General features: G+C 36.5%; 1 protein-coding gene across 2 annotated transcripts in view; it reads right to left on the bottom strand.

Moving 5' to 3' along the window:
• The window catches only part of ZNF654 (zinc finger protein 654), a 120,582-nt gene that overhangs the window by 65,791 nt on the left and 39,067 nt on the right, over nucleotides 1-15,724 (bottom strand). For both annotated transcript variants that reach the window (XM_043995324.1, XM_043995325.1), the window contains exon 2: nucleotides 2,514-2,659. In XM_043995324.1, coding sequence (XP_043851259.1) covers nucleotides 2,514-2,659 — 146 coding nt within the window. The remainder of the gene's footprint in view (nucleotides 1-2,513; nucleotides 2,660-15,724) is intronic.

Below are 15,724 nucleotides of genomic sequence, written 5' to 3'. Positions count from 1 at the left end.
GGTTTCCTCTTAGGTGTGGCATTTGACTAGGATTTTAAAGGATAGAAGTGGGGGTCAGAATATTCCAGGCACAGGAAATCAGATAAACAAAGGTACAGAGGCCAGTCCAAAGATTTTTGAATCCCTGTCCAAGACTATTACAAAGTTTAACACTATCATAAGAAAAATAGAAAATTTCTTTGGGAAAGGCTTCACTTGAATCAATTGCATGGATAATACAATGACAAAAATGATACTTCAATAAAGAAAGAAAAGAGTATTTACTTTTAAGTCTAGGCTATTCTAAACACCACTCCATTATTTTTTCTATAATTAAGTATGCACCTACAACTTATTCTAGATTTCCTATAGCACAAATAATCAAAATTCCTAACAGATTATAGAACTGTAAAGAAAAACAATCATGCCAGAAGCTACTAAAAATACCATTTTCCACCTGCTTCTTCACATTTAATGGCAGCATTCCATTTTGGTCAGGAAACCTTAGATAAGGATGATTTCTATTTAACACATACCACCCAGTTAATTGTAAGGGATGGTAAAGGCAAGAAATGAAACAAATTCTACTCTATAAAAATAGCTGTTGATAATTAATAAAATAACTTAGTATTAAGAACCTTTTTCATGTGAGTGAAGGCTAAACATCATGTGTTAGAATATGGTTGATAATAGAAAAGGGGGAACCCCCCCCCCGCCAAAAAAAATTTCAAAGGTTAAGGCCAAAATAAATGGTTCAACCAAGACTATTATTTATTTCTTATAAGCCATCTGTTTGAAAAAACAACAACTTCTTTCCTTTTTTAAAAAAAAATCACAGGAATAATTTGATAGTGTTTTGGTAGCTTATAAACTACAAACATTCAGGAATATTCAATCCTAGGCATCACGTAAAACAGAATGATGAGTCATAAAAATAGTATTTCAAAATAAGATAATAGTATTAATTCTTTTTTTCTCAATGTGTTATTGTTTAGTCATTTTTCAGTCATGTCTCTTCGTGACCCCATTGTGGGGTTTTCTTGGCAAAGATATACTGGAGTGGTTTGTTATTTCCTCCTCCAGATCATTTTACAACTGAGGAAATTAAGGCAAAGAGGGTTAAGTGACTTGCCTAGGGTCAAACAGCTAGTAAATGTCTGAAGCTGGATTTGGACTCAGGTCCTCCTGACTCCAGAGTTCTATACACTGAGTCACCTAGTTTCCCCTTCAACTTGTTAAAAATAATTATTTAAGCACACACCATGATCTGTACTCCATGCCAAGTCTTTTAAGAAAAAAACCCTAAATTATATAACATTATAAAATTATCATATATACATGCGTATTAATATGTTTATAAATGCATACACCCAAATATATATATATATATATGCTTTTATATATTAACACCATTATAAGAATTCCTTAACCTGGGATTTTATTGACTACCTTCTGGTCTAGCTGTTGTTGTTGTCTGTCCTTAGTTTCTGAAGAGTATCACGACATCAGGGTGATGTCATGACTTTCAGTGAACTGGATTTAAGTCGGGGAGGGATATGCAAAGTCACCAGCCTCGCTCTCTCCTCCTGTGCCATCTGGGTCCAGTGGCAAGATACACATCAGGACAAGTGGAGATGGCCCTAGATGTTTGAGGCAATTGGAGTTAAGTGACTTGCCCAGGGTTACACAGCTAGTAAGTGTCATGTGTCTGAGGCCGGATCTAAACTTATGTCCTCCTGACTTTAGGGCCAGTGCTCTGTCCACTGCACCACCTAGCTCCCCCTCTGGTCTAGTACTACATTCCTTAAAAGATTATTTTGGGGCAGCTAGGTGGCTAAGGGGATAGAGTACTGGCTGTGGAGTCAGGAGATCCTGAGTTCAAAGGACGCCTCAGACACTTGACACCAGTTGTGTGACCCTGGGCAAATCACTTAAACCCAACTGCTTCACTAAGAAAAAAAAAATTATTTTAATTATGACACCCTGGATTATTAAATTCCAGGGCACCATAGCAGTATTCTAGTTGGCCAGTAACTTCTTCAACTGGGAAAAAAATAACAACAATTAATATGATAACTAGCACTTACATAGTACTTTAAGGTTTTCAAAATGCTTTATGTATTTTTTTTTTTTTAGTGAGGCAATTGGGGTTAAGTGACTTGCCCAGGGTCACACAGCTAGTAAGTGTTAAGTGTCTGAGGCCAGATTTGAACTCAGGTACTCCTGACTCCAGGGCCAGTGCTCTATCCACTGTGCCACCTAGCTGCCCCTAAAATGCTTTATATATTGTCTCATTTGTTCATCCCCATTTTAGAGATGAAGAAACTAAGACTGAGAAAGATCAGTTATTGGTCAGTCACATGGCTGGTAAATACCAGAGGCATAATCTTAACACATGATTGTCTGATTCAAAAATTTGCCTTTATATTTTTGGTAATTTTTTGCTTCCTTAGCAAAGGAATAACTAGAAACCAATATATGGATAATACAATGATAAAGGCAACATTTTAATAAGAAAATAAAATAATACTTACAAAGCTAGGCTACTCAAAACATATTGTACGTGCTCACATTCAGTTGGGAACGATGCACTGGCCGTTGTGAAACAACAAAGTGCTGTCTGAAGAACCTGAAGCTGTGGCAAAGGAACCTGCCATCTTCCAGCATAATCTTCAACCACCTACAATGGAGAAGTGATCCAAAAAGTCATTAGATTTTCATATATGAAGTCATGAGCGACAATTTCTCAAGAAATTCTTTTCATGAAAAAAAATAGTTTTTTCTAATTAACTTCATGTAGCATTATTCAAATGAGGACAGATCTAGAGTGCATCTTTCATCCCTAGATCCTGCTTAACCCCCAGTTTTTTTTAATATTTTTAAGTTTATTTAGAATTTTATTTTTCCCCAATTACATGTAAAAACAATTTTAAGTTCTATTTTTAAAACTTTGTGTTCCAGATTCTCTTCCTTCCTCCCTCCCCACTTCCCCCACTTTAAGAAGGCAAGCAATTCAATATAAATTATACATGTGTAGTCATGTAAAACATTTCCATGTTAGTCAGGTTATGAAAGAGAACAGACCAAAATTTAAAAAAAAATCCCTCAAAAAAATCAATTGGAAAAAAAATGCTTCGAATTTGTATTCAGATACATCAGTTCTTTCTCTGGGGATGGATAGCAATTTTTCATCTTAAGCCCTTTAGAGTTGTCTTGGATCATTGTATGGCTGAGAATAGCTAAGTCATTCACAGGTGATCATCTTACAACATTGCTGCTACTCTGTGCACAGTACATTTCACTTTGTGTCAGCTCATGTAAGTCTTTGCAACTCTTTCCCAGAGCATCCTGATCATTTGTTATGGCACAATGGTGTTTCGTCATAATCATATACCACAGTTTGTTCAGCCGTTCCCCAATTGGTGGGCATCCCCTCAATTCCGAATCCTTTGTCACCAGAAAAGAGCTGCTATAAATATTTTTTTGTACATATAGGTCCTTTTTTTTAATGTGGGTTTTTTTTTTTTTGATACTGACCTAGTAGTGGTATTGCTAGGTCAAAGAGTATGCATGGTTTTATAGCCCTTTGGTCATAATTCCAAATTGCTCTACAGATTGGTTGAATCAGTTTACAAGTCCAACAACAGTGCATTAATATCTCATTTTCCCCATATTTCCTACAACATTTGTCATTTTCCTCTGCTGTCCTATTATCTAAAACAATAGGTAATGAGGTAATACCTCAGAATTGTTTTGACTTGTATCTTTCTAATCAATAGTGAGTTAGAGCATTTTTTCATATAGCTATGGATAGCTTTATTTCACGTGATCATTTATCATTGAGGGAATGGCTCTTTTTTAAATCAATTTGACTCAGTTCACTATATGTTTGAGAAATGAGGCTTTTATCAAACTTGCTTCAAAAACTTTTTCAGTTACTATTGCTATTTCCCTCCATCCTATTTCCTCCTCAAGCCATTTACTCTATTCTCTATCTCCTTTCACCCTGTCCCTCCTTGAAACTGTTTTGCTTCTGACTGCCCTCTCCCCCAATCTGACCTCTCTTCTATCACACACCCCTATCACCTTATCCCCTTCCCCTCCTACTTTCCTGCAGGGTAAGATAGATTTCAATACCCAATTGAGTGTGTATGTTATTCCCTCTTTCAACCAATTCTGATGAGAGGAAGGTTCACTCACTCCTCCAACTCCCCCATCTTCCCCTATACTGTATAAGCTTTTTCTTGCTTCTTTTATGTGAGATAATTTACCCAATTCCACCTTTCCCTTTCCCCTTCTCCCAGTACATTCCTCTCACACCTTAGTTTTATTTTTATATTATCCCTTCATATTCAACTCACACCTGTGCTCTCTGCTCAAATACACTCCATGCAATTGCCCTAATAATGAAAAAGTTCTTATGAGTCACAAGTATCTTCTTCCCAAGTTGTAATCAGTTTAACCTTTTAATATCCCTTATGATTTCTTTTTCCTGTTTATCATTTTATGCTTCTCTGGGGTCTTGTATTTGAAAGTCAAATTTTCTATTAAGTTCAGGTCTTTTCATCAAGAATGCCTGACAGTCCTCTTTCACTGAATGCCCATTTTTCCCCCTGAAGGATTATATGCAGTTTTACTGTGTAGGTGATTTTTGGTTGTAATCTCAGTTTCTTTGCCCTCCAGAATATCATATTCCAAGTCCTCTGATCCTTTAATGTAGAAGCTGCTAAATCTTGCGTAATCCTGATTGTGGCTCCACAATACTTCCTTCTTTCTGGCTGCTTATAATATTTTCTCCTTAACCTGGGAGCTTTGGAATTTGGCTATAATAATCCTGGGAGTTTTCATTTTGGTATCTCTTTCATGTGATTGCTGGATTTTTTCAATTTCTATTTTACTTTCTGGTTCTAGTACATCAGGGCAATATTCTGTGACAATGTCTTGGAAGATGATGTCAAGGCTTTTTTTTTTTAATCATGGCTTTCAGGTAGTCTAACAATTTTCTTTTTCTTTTCTTTCTTTTTTTTTTGGGGGGGGTCAGGGCAATGAGAGTTAAGTGACTTCTTCAGGGTCACACAGCTAGTAAGAGTCAAGTGTCTGAGGCCGGATTTGAACTCAGGTCCTTCTGAATCATAGCTGCCCCTAATAATATTCAACAAATTCAAAGCTATCTATAATCATATGAAAAAATGCTCTAGATCACTACTGATCAGAGAAATGCAAATTAAAACAACTCTGAGGTATCACCTCACACCTATCAGAGTGGCAAATATAACAAAAAAGAGGAAAATGTTGGATGTTGGAGGGGATGTGGGAAAACTGGGATACATCCACTGTTGGTGGAGTTGTGAAAAGATCTAGCAATTATGGAGAACAATTTGCAACTATACCCAAAGGGATATAGAACTGCGCATACCCTCTGATCCAGCAACACCACTGCTAGGTTTATATCCCCTCCCCCCACCCCCCCCCCCACCTCCCAAAAAAGAGAATAAGACCTATTTGTACAAAAATAGTTATAGCAGCCCTTTTTGTAGTGGCTAAGAATTGTTTAGGGAATAGCTAAACAAGCTGCAGTATATGATGGTGATGGAATATTATTGCATTACAAGAAATTACAAGCACAGGATAATTTCAGAAAGGCCTGTAAAAACTTGTATGAACAGTTTATGAATTTCACTATAGTGAAGTGAGCAGAATCAAGAGAACATGAAGAACTGTGAATTATAACTATTCTCAACACTACAATGATCCAAGACATTCCCGAAGAATTAATGATAACACATACGATCCACCTACAAAGAAAGCTGATATGGATGGAACATAGACTGAAGCATGCTATTTTTCACTCTCATTTTTTTCTTTTATTCAAGTTTTCTTATGCAAAATGAATAAAATGGTAATGTTTTATATAATTTTACATGTATAACCTATATCTGATTGCTCAAGGAAGGGGGAGGGATAGAATTTGGAACGCAAAATTTTAAATAAAAATGCTTATTAAAAACAAAACAAAAACAACAAAAAAATGATCTCTTCCAGATCTATTCTCCAGGTCAGTTGTTTTTTCCAATGAGATATTTCACACTACCTTCTATTTTTTCATTCTTTTGGGTTTGTTTTATTGTTTTATTTCTCATAAAGTCATTAGCTTCCATTTGCTCAATCCTAATTTTTAAGGAGTTATTTTCTTCAGTGAACTTTTGTACCTCCTTTTCCATTTGGCCAATTCAGCTTTTCAAGGCATTCTTTCCCTCTTTGGCTTTTTTGTACCTCTTTTACCATTTGGCCTAGTTTGTTTGTTTGTTGTTTTTTTTAGTGAGGCAATTGGGGTTAAGCGGCTTGCCCAGGGTCACACAGCTAGTAAGTGTTAAGTGTCTGAGGCCGGATTTGAACTCAGGTCCTCCTGACTCCAGGGCTGATGCTCTATCCACTGTGCCATCTAGCTGCCCCCGGCCTAGTTTGTTTTTGACAGTGTTATTTTCTTCAGTATTTTGTGTGTCTACTTTACCAAAATGTTGAATTTTTTTTTCATAATTTTCTTGCATCACTTTCATTTCTCTTCCCATTTTTTCCTTTACCTCTCTTACTTTACTTTCAAACTCCTTTTTGAGCACTTCCATGGCCTGAGATCAATCATTTTTTTCTGGGAAGCTTTGGATGGAGGAGCTTTGTTATCTTCTTCTGAGGGTGTATCTTGATCTTCCTTGTCACCATAGTAACTTCCTATGATCAGAATTTGTTTTGTTTGTTTGCTCTTTTCCCCAGCCTATTTCTTGACTTTTAACTCTGTTACAGTGAGGCACTGCTTCCAAAGTGAAATGTGCATTGTCCCAAGCTTCAAGGGGTTTGTGCAGCTGTTTTCAGAGATACTTCTAGGTGCTTGTAAGTTTTCAGGTCTTTCAAGGTGATATGATTTAAGGAGAGGTATGTTTACTACTATCCTGGCTTGTGCTCTGGTCTGCAAGCAACCACAAGCCTACTTTTCTGCCCTGGAACTATGAACAGAGCCCTGCTTTACTGTGGCTGCAAGCTCTGGTATGCTAGTGCTAATCCCTAGCTTGGAACTGCTACCCAAGACTTCGACCTGGATCTGAGTATGGGCAAAACAACAGTCCTGCCTCAGTGCTAGCAAAGACCCCTGTAATTTCCTTCTGGCCAACTATTTGATCCCCTTACTCTCTGTGGGCTGAGTTGAAGAAGCAGTTGCTGCTGATTTGCTGGGGCTCAGTCTGTACTGGCACAGCCTATGCTCTATGACAACTGGAGTGATGCCACCTGCTGGAGAGTTACTGTAGGAAAGCTCTGGCATGAGGAGAAGGCATCTGAGGGTAAGCCATGTGGCTTAGAAGGTCAGTTCCTTAGTGTCAGGAAGTGACATTTGACGTTTCCAGTTTAGACAGGAGGCTTGTGGGACGAAAAAGAGGCAAGGCTCTTCTCTTTCTCTTTTTCATCAGGACTTCGTGGAGAGTGGAGCTGGAGAGTTTGGCTCCTTGAGACAGACAGATGTAGGCATCTAGGTCTCTTTCTCTCTCCTCACCAAATTCTTATGCACCTTAATAAATGCTTAAAAGTCTAAACTCTTGCTAAAGCTTCTAATTTATTGGCAACCACTCATTAGATTTTTAGACAGTATAGCTAGATAGCAACCTTTCAGATGGCTGACCACGAAGAGGAAAGCTGAACTTTGATCTTCTGATCTTCCAGTTTGGTAAGAATTTTCCCAGATTTCCCGTGTGCTTGTCTCTTTAAATTTTAAATTTGCTGTTAGGTATATACTTTAACTCTTAAGTACTCTTAGCCTCCTAGTTTCAAGCCTTGCTCCCTTTTACCAAATGGACCGGGGTCTGTGGGACCAAAAAGGCCTTCTAAATTTTACCCTTCTAAGCCTCTTCTGGCTTTTCAACCAGGTCAAGATTGACCTTGTGTTTAAGTTTGGTCCTTATGAAATTGAATGTTCTATTTTTATTTTTATTCTTACTTTCCTTTGTGTTATAGTGAGGAAATTTCTGAATTACAAAAAGGGGACTGATGATACTATAGAAATTAAGAACACTAAGAAATTTGCAAATTACAGAAAGGGGGAAGATAGTATATTTTATATCATTCAGCACTCCCCCCCTTGAGAAAATAATTGCAGCATGGGATGTTTACAAGCTACCAATTCAGCCAGGCATGACAAAAGCAAGGCTTATCAAACTGTGTTTTATGTGGCATAAAAAATATTCTAGCTTACTGGAAAACAAATGGTTAGAGAATGGATCTTTTTACTACTTAACACTGAAAAATTTTAAAATAATGCTGCACTTTGAGTCCCCCAAAGATTTAATTTATTGGGACCTGTGGAATAAAGCCAGCATGCTTATACAGGAATTTACCCAGGAGAAGGCACCTTCTCCAAATTGTAACACTAAGCATTTCTCTCCTTTGGCATGCCTGGAGGCAACAACCTGGCCTCTAGAAGGGGAACTCAGGTCTGAGTTCGAAACCAAGCCTGATTCAAATTACCCTAGTCCCTTCCCCAGCTGTGCAGCACTTGGGAGAGATGGTCCTACTCCCTCCTCTCAGGACCCCATCTCCTCCCCCTCCTCTGGCACCATCTCCTACTCCTCCCATGGCCATGCCCCTTGATCCTCCCACCAGGAACGTCAAGAGATCTAATCCACCTTTCTTAGGTTCTGATCTTGCGCATGCACACCCTTCTCTATCTGCATTTCCAGCTTCTACTGTTACAAGAGCTAACAACCTTAGCTCTACCCCAGGCTAAGCTGTGATTCTGACTCAACCTGCTGTGGTTCTCCCAAACCAACCTTAGAAAACCCTTTAAATTCCAGATATGCTCGTTTTGTTCTTTAATTAATAACCTTATAAAGCATTTGTATTATGAAAGGACCAACAGAGAATATAAAGGGGTTAAAAAACAAGGGACACTTAGGCTGAATACAGATGTACAAGACAAGCCTCATCATCATAGTTCAAGATCCCACTTCTTTTGCCATGGAAGGGTACATATTTTGCAGAAATGTAGAAGTAAACAGCAAGGTATTGATGTGAGTGTTGGGGATTTTAGATATCAGAATCAAAAATGTTCTAAATTCACTCAGAAAAATAATGTTAGTTCAGAGGTTACATAGGATTTCTATGCTATTACATCTACATTTTGGAATTAACGGTATGGGTTTATTTTCATAGAGATTTTCATACTTTTAAGATTGTGTTTTATACTTAGCTTTTAAAAAAGGGGGAATATTGTAAAGGCTTTTTATAGTCATGTGGTAAAATTTATATTTTGTACTATGTATGTGTGTGTGTCTATATATATATATATATATATATATATATATATATATATATACACACACATATATATATATACATATATATATATATATTTTAGTGAGGCAATTGGGGTTAAGTGACTTTCCCAGGGTCACACAGCTAGTAAGTGTTAAGTGTCTGAGGACAGGTTTGAACTCAGGTACTCCTGACTCCAGGGCCGGTGCTCTATCCACTGCGCCACCTAGCTGCACCTTGTAATACTCTTATTAATGTTAAGTTCATATTCATTTAGATTTCCTCAGTTTGAATTTCATTGTCTTTTATTCTTCCATGTGTATTTTGTTCTATTCATTCATTTATCTCTATTTTTGAAACAATGTAAGATGGTTTTGATTTCATAATACAATGTTAATTCTGGGAGCATTGTGCTCCCATATTCTAAATTGTTTGTTTTTTCCAACTGATTATTTGATCAGGGAAATTTTCCCTGGCAAATTGGTTGCCATGGCAAGTATAAATTAATTCTATAAGTATTATTTTTGATAAGCATATTTTTTTAAAAAAGAGGGGAAAATTTGCAAAAGTTTTTTATTTTCTCATATTTATGTAATCTAATTTACTATTGCCATAAATAGGGACATATTGTATAATATAATAATATTCTATTTGGGTATATAAAATTTTTTTTAATTAAAAAAAGAGTTTAAATGTTACATAAGAGTTTCTTTTTTATTCTATTGCAACTACATTTTGAACTCAATAATATGGGCTTATTTTTGTAAAGATTCTTATTCTTTTAAGATTGTGTTGGGTTTTAATTTGTATTTAAATATGTTCTGATTTTTCACAAAATAAATTGTATACTTAGTAAAAAAAAAGGGGGTATTTGAAATTATTGCATAATTGTATATTATATTCTGAGTCAAGGTACATTCACATTTTTTGCGATCATTATTATCCTCAATTTTTAAATCCATATGAGACTTGGATTATGGGAACTTATCATTTAAGACATTAATTGCCTTCATTCTGAGTTATCAGATGCCAGTTGGCCAGGATGCCATCTGATCACAAGAGGAATACATGCAAGAGCAGACAGTGAACTGTCACATGAAGGGAGACATGCATGAAGTCAAGGTACAGCCGAGAGAATGGCTACTGACAAACGTTGAGGTTGGTTTCTCTTGGTTTAATTTTTCCCCACAATACTGTACAGATGGCTGGAAGTTCTCATCCCACCCATCTCATTCTACACCTGACTTCAATTCCCCCTCCTATATGCCTGATGCCATGGACATCTCAATCCCAAGTCTGACTCAGTTTCCTCCAATATGTTCAGTGGCATGGATGTATATCCCATCCACCTATTTTAAGCCTGGCATACTGCATGGGCTGTATATATTGCTCAATTGGGAATGCTCATATCCCATCATTTCTCTGTTCTTTTATGGTAACCCCCATAATTATCTCAGGTGTCATGATAAATAACAGTGTTGGATTTGGCCTTGACACCTATTACCAATTATATTAGATTCTTTAATTTCTCATAATGGCATGAGGATAATTAGGCAGATGATACAAAAAGTGATGAAACAAAGATAAAAATTATTTTTTAAATTAATATCACAATTGTCTTCTCAATTTACCTTCCACAGGAGGGACTGTAGTAATATTAAGTTTTAGAGTATGGTTCAATTTTTGTTATGTTTCACGTGTAACAACTAAGATTCTGAATTCCCTTAGACATGTTTTTAAGAACTCTCAATGTTTGATTTGATTTTTGACAAAATTATTTTAAAATTGTGTTAAGTTCAATTTTGTAGGAAATTTTCCTGGCTAATTACCAGCATCCACCCCTGAAAAGACTTCTATTTCATGACTATACCAAGAATATTCCCAAGAATCATCTGAGAAAGGATTTCCAAAGACTTAAATGGACATTTCCCTGTTTTTCTTTTCCACATTGTATACACTGTTTATAATGTCCACTTACTAAAGGGGAGTTGCCCCTTTAGCCTTTGTCAATGTGTCGCTCAATTTCTTTTTCTCTCTTTTCATTCCTTTTACTTAGTTAGTCATAAGCATCTGTAATGTTACTGCTTCATGTGAGGAAACCATGTTTCTTTACTTGAAGCACAGGGGGGACTGTGACAACTGGAGTGATGCCACCTGCTGGAGAGTTACTGTAGGAAAGTTCTGGCACGAGGAGAAGGCGTCTGAGGGTAAGCCATGTGGCTTGGAAGGTCAGTTCCTTGGTGTCAGGTGACGTTTGACGTTTCCGGTTTAGACAGGAGGCTTGTGGGATGAAGAAGGGGCAAGGCTCTTCTCTTTCTCTTTTTCATCAGGACTTTGTGGAGAGTGGAGCTGGAGATGCTGGCTCCCTGAGATAGATAGATATAGGCATCTAGGCCTCTTTCTCTCTCCTCACCAAATTCTTACGCTCCTTAATAAATGCTTAAAAGTCTAAAGTCTTGCTAAAGCTTCTAATTTATTGGTGACCACTCATTAGATTTTTAGACAGTATAGCTAGATAGCGACCTTTCAGCTTCATCCTGGTGTGACAGACTTTTCATGCCAACCTTCTAAGTTGTCTTTGGCTGGAAAATTATTTTATTCTGTCCTTTTGTGGATTCTGCTACTCTAGGAATTGTCTTATAACATTATTTCAAGGTATTTAGAAGGGTTTTAGGGAGAGCCCAGGCAAGTCATTGCCTTTCCTCTGCCATCTTGGCTTCACCCCCCGCCCCCATTCCTGAGTTTTAATAGTCACCTCTCCTACTGCTATATAGAAAGAAAAGCAGCTAAAACAGATACAAAGATCAAATAGTTCAGAGGTTCTTTGTGGGGTCTGTGAAGGTGTTTTTTAATAATGAATAATTTAACAAAAGTTAGTTGCGTTTCAATATAAACTACTTTTCTTTGTAATCCTATGTATTTTGTTTTATGCACTTAAAAATACCGTTCTGATGTTCTGATTGATTCAGTCATTCTGGAGAGCAATTTGGAACTATTCCCAAAGGGCTATGGGACTGTGCATACCCTTTGACCCAGTAATACCACTACTAGGTCTATATCCCAAAGAGATCATAAAAAAGGGAAAAGGACCCACATGCACAAAAATATATTCATAGCAGCTCTTTGTGGTGGCAAAGAATTAGAAATCAAGGGAATGCCCATCAGTTGGGGAATGGCTAAACAACTTGTAGTATATGAATGTAATGGAATACTATTGTGCTTTAAGAAATGATGAACAGGCAGATTTTTGAAAAATCTGGAAAGACTTAAGTGGACTGATGCTGAGTGAAATGAGCATAACCAGAACATTGTGCACAGTAACAGCAACATTGTGTGATGATCAACTGTGATAGACTTGGCTCTTCTCAGCAGTGCAATGATCCAAGACAATTTCAAAGAACTCATGATAGAAAATATTCTCCACATCCAGAAAAAAGAAGTGTGGATTCTGAATGCAGATCGAACCATACTGTTTCTACTTTTGTTTATTTTTTTTTACTTTTTTGAGAACTTTCCCTTTTGTTCTGATTCTTCTTTCACAACATGACTAATGCAGAAATATATTTAATGTGATTGTACATATATAACCTATATCAGATTGCTTTCTGTCTTGGGGAAGGGGGAGGGAGAAAAATTTGGAACTAAAAATCTTATGAAAATAAATGTTGAAAACTATCTTTCCATGTAACTGGAAAATAATAAAAATACCTTTATGATTAAAAAATTAAATTAAAAAAATTTATTGTTCTGAGAAGGGATCCATGGGTTTGAGAAGCCTACTAATGAGGTCTGAAACATAAAAATGGTTATAATACATGATCTACTTTAATTACTTCAGGTGATTACACAAAATCTCAGATACCATCCAGTTCAACACAAACTTCTAGAGAAATAAGTGGTCACCCACTTTTTTACTTCAGGGAGAAATCTGCAATCCATTTCTACTTTCAAATAGTTTCAAGTTAGTTTTTCCTTACATTAAGCTGAAACTAGCATCTTTGCAACTTCCACCTATTGCTTCTAGTCCTCTAGGGCCAATCAGTAAAAAATGAATCTTCCATATAATAACTTTTTAAATAAGTTAAGATAGATATCATATTCATTTCCCAAGTCATTGGACCTAAAGAACACATATAAGATAGGATTACAAGCAATGAACGCTGTACTCTAGAAATGATCTGAACAGGGCAGAATACAATAGCTACTTCCCATTTTCTCAGACTCTCTTTGACACTATTACTCTCTTCAGGCACCTCAAGATCATATTAGCCTTTTTTTTTTGGTTGTTGAGTCACAACGATGACTCACATTGAGCTTTCAGTACATTAAATCCCCTTGCACCTCTTCACATAAATGATTTGGCAAAACCTCCTTACTCCTGAACCCGTAAAAGTGATTTTTTAAAAATTTAATTTGAACTAACATTTACCTCTATTAAATATCCTCTTATCAGATGTGGCACTATATCTTTTAAGAGATGAAGAAACTGAGGCCAAGAAAGGTTAAGTGATTTGCCCAGGATCATGCAAGTGGAAAGTAACATAGCCAGGATACCAACCCAAGTTTGTGTCAAATTGAATGTTCTTTCCACCACACAGCTTTAGAACAGAAACTAGGAGGTTAAGAGAGTTTTGAGATTTAATAGTTAATAGTATAGAAACAAGGATTCAGAGTACAGACCTTAGTTCAAGTAAAGCCCCTCATACATACCGACTATGTGATGACGGGCAAGTTACTTAACCTCACAGTAACCCAGATAAATGAAACTATAAATTGTGGAGGTGCATACCTTCATTGGTAATGTTTCTTAATATACTGATGAAATTATACATTTGATTTTTAAAAATAGATTAATCATAGCAAATGTGGTCTCAGTCATATGTTTTTGGGAAGCACACCGTACACTTAAGGCCAAAATGTGAAAGATCACTCAAAAAAATTTTGAGAGCCACAATAGCAGTTTTGGAAATAGCTTAACATTTAAATTTAAATATAGATTAAGTGAACGAAGAGATTAACTGGCCACATACTATTTCTGAAATTATAAGAAAAAGAAATGAACCCAAGATGTAGAGAGAAGGATTTAATTTATGAGAAAATACTTCAAACTTTATAAAAGTTGCCAAGAGGGGGCAGCTAGATGGCATAGTGGATAAAGCACTGGCCCTGGATTCAGGAGGTTCTGAGTTCAAAATATGGCCTCAGACACTTGACACTTACTAGCTGTGTGACCTTGGGCAAGTCACTTAACCCTCATTGCCCCACCAAAAAAAAAAAAAAGTTGCCAAGAACAATTTCTATCTTTTACTTAAAGGTTACCAAACCTACTAGTAATGATTTTGATTAAGCCTACCCGTAAGGATGAGAAAATATTTATGACCATTTACAAAGACCCAAATTTATGCACAAAGGTTTGTTCCTCTGAATATGTGTTAAGATCTAAATAATTCTGTAACCTTATTATCCAGGGGAGAGATACCATGTATGCAGAATTCATCTAGACAAACGTGAAACAAAAGTCTTGGGTTTTTCAGCACAACTAACTCCAGAAACACAGCATTAGCGAGTGCTTCTTCTGTTCTTCCACTGATGACAAAAGTGAAGGCAGTAGGGCACTATGTCCTGGGAATAAAGGTAAAGATTTCTCTGCTTCAATTCACATCACTCTTTCTCTTCATGTCCATGGTTCCTAGTCACTGAAGTAATTTCCTAAAATGGCATAAGTATAATTCTGCATCATTCTCACCTAGTACCTGTTTGTTTGTTTTTTTTCCCAGTCAGATCTTTCAAATTGCTGGTTTCTTTTACAAGTTCAGAAGGAAAACAAAGCAAACGTGAAAAACCTTTGAAAAAACAAATATCTGAATACTTCTGGCAAGGTCCAGTATTATTTGCTGGGTAAAAAGGGTACAGTAAAATGTTTGTTTCTAAGAGAACTGATCAAAACACAGTGAACTAATTAGATCTAATTAGAAATCAAATACAACTTCAGTGTCCCCAACTAAACGTGGCCAAGTACTACTACTATTAAATTTAAAAATTATCATCATATGGTCAATATGTGTTGTTTTTTTTAAAGCCACATACTTCTTTCAGAATAAAAAAAAACACAACTATGTATCTACCCCCTTCCTCAAAACAGTCAAAATTCAACTGGCAAATGGGACATTATAAATGTAGCAGTATAAGTAATGCAGTCTAGATTGAAATATCATTACTAAACTTATAAGGGGATGCATTTTTTTTTTGAGGGGCAATGAGGGCTAAGTGATTCGCCCAGGGTCACACAGCTAGTAAGTGTCAAGTGTCTGAGGCTAGATTTGAACTCAGTTCTCCTGAATCCAGAGCCAATGCTTTATATACTCCACCACCTAGCTGCCCCCTAAAAGGATGCTTTTTTGTTTTGTTTTGTTTTGTTTTGCACAGGGCAATGGGGGTTAAGTGACTTGCC

Source organism: Dromiciops gliroides, chromosome 3 (assembly GCF_019393635.1).
Source record: "Dromiciops gliroides isolate mDroGli1 chromosome 3, mDroGli1.pri, whole genome shotgun sequence".
Taxonomy (NCBI): Eukaryota; Metazoa; Chordata; class Mammalia; order Microbiotheria; family Microbiotheriidae; genus Dromiciops; species Dromiciops gliroides.
The sequence above is the reverse complement of the archived record's forward strand: the minus strand, read 5'-3'. Positions and strand labels throughout refer to the sequence as shown.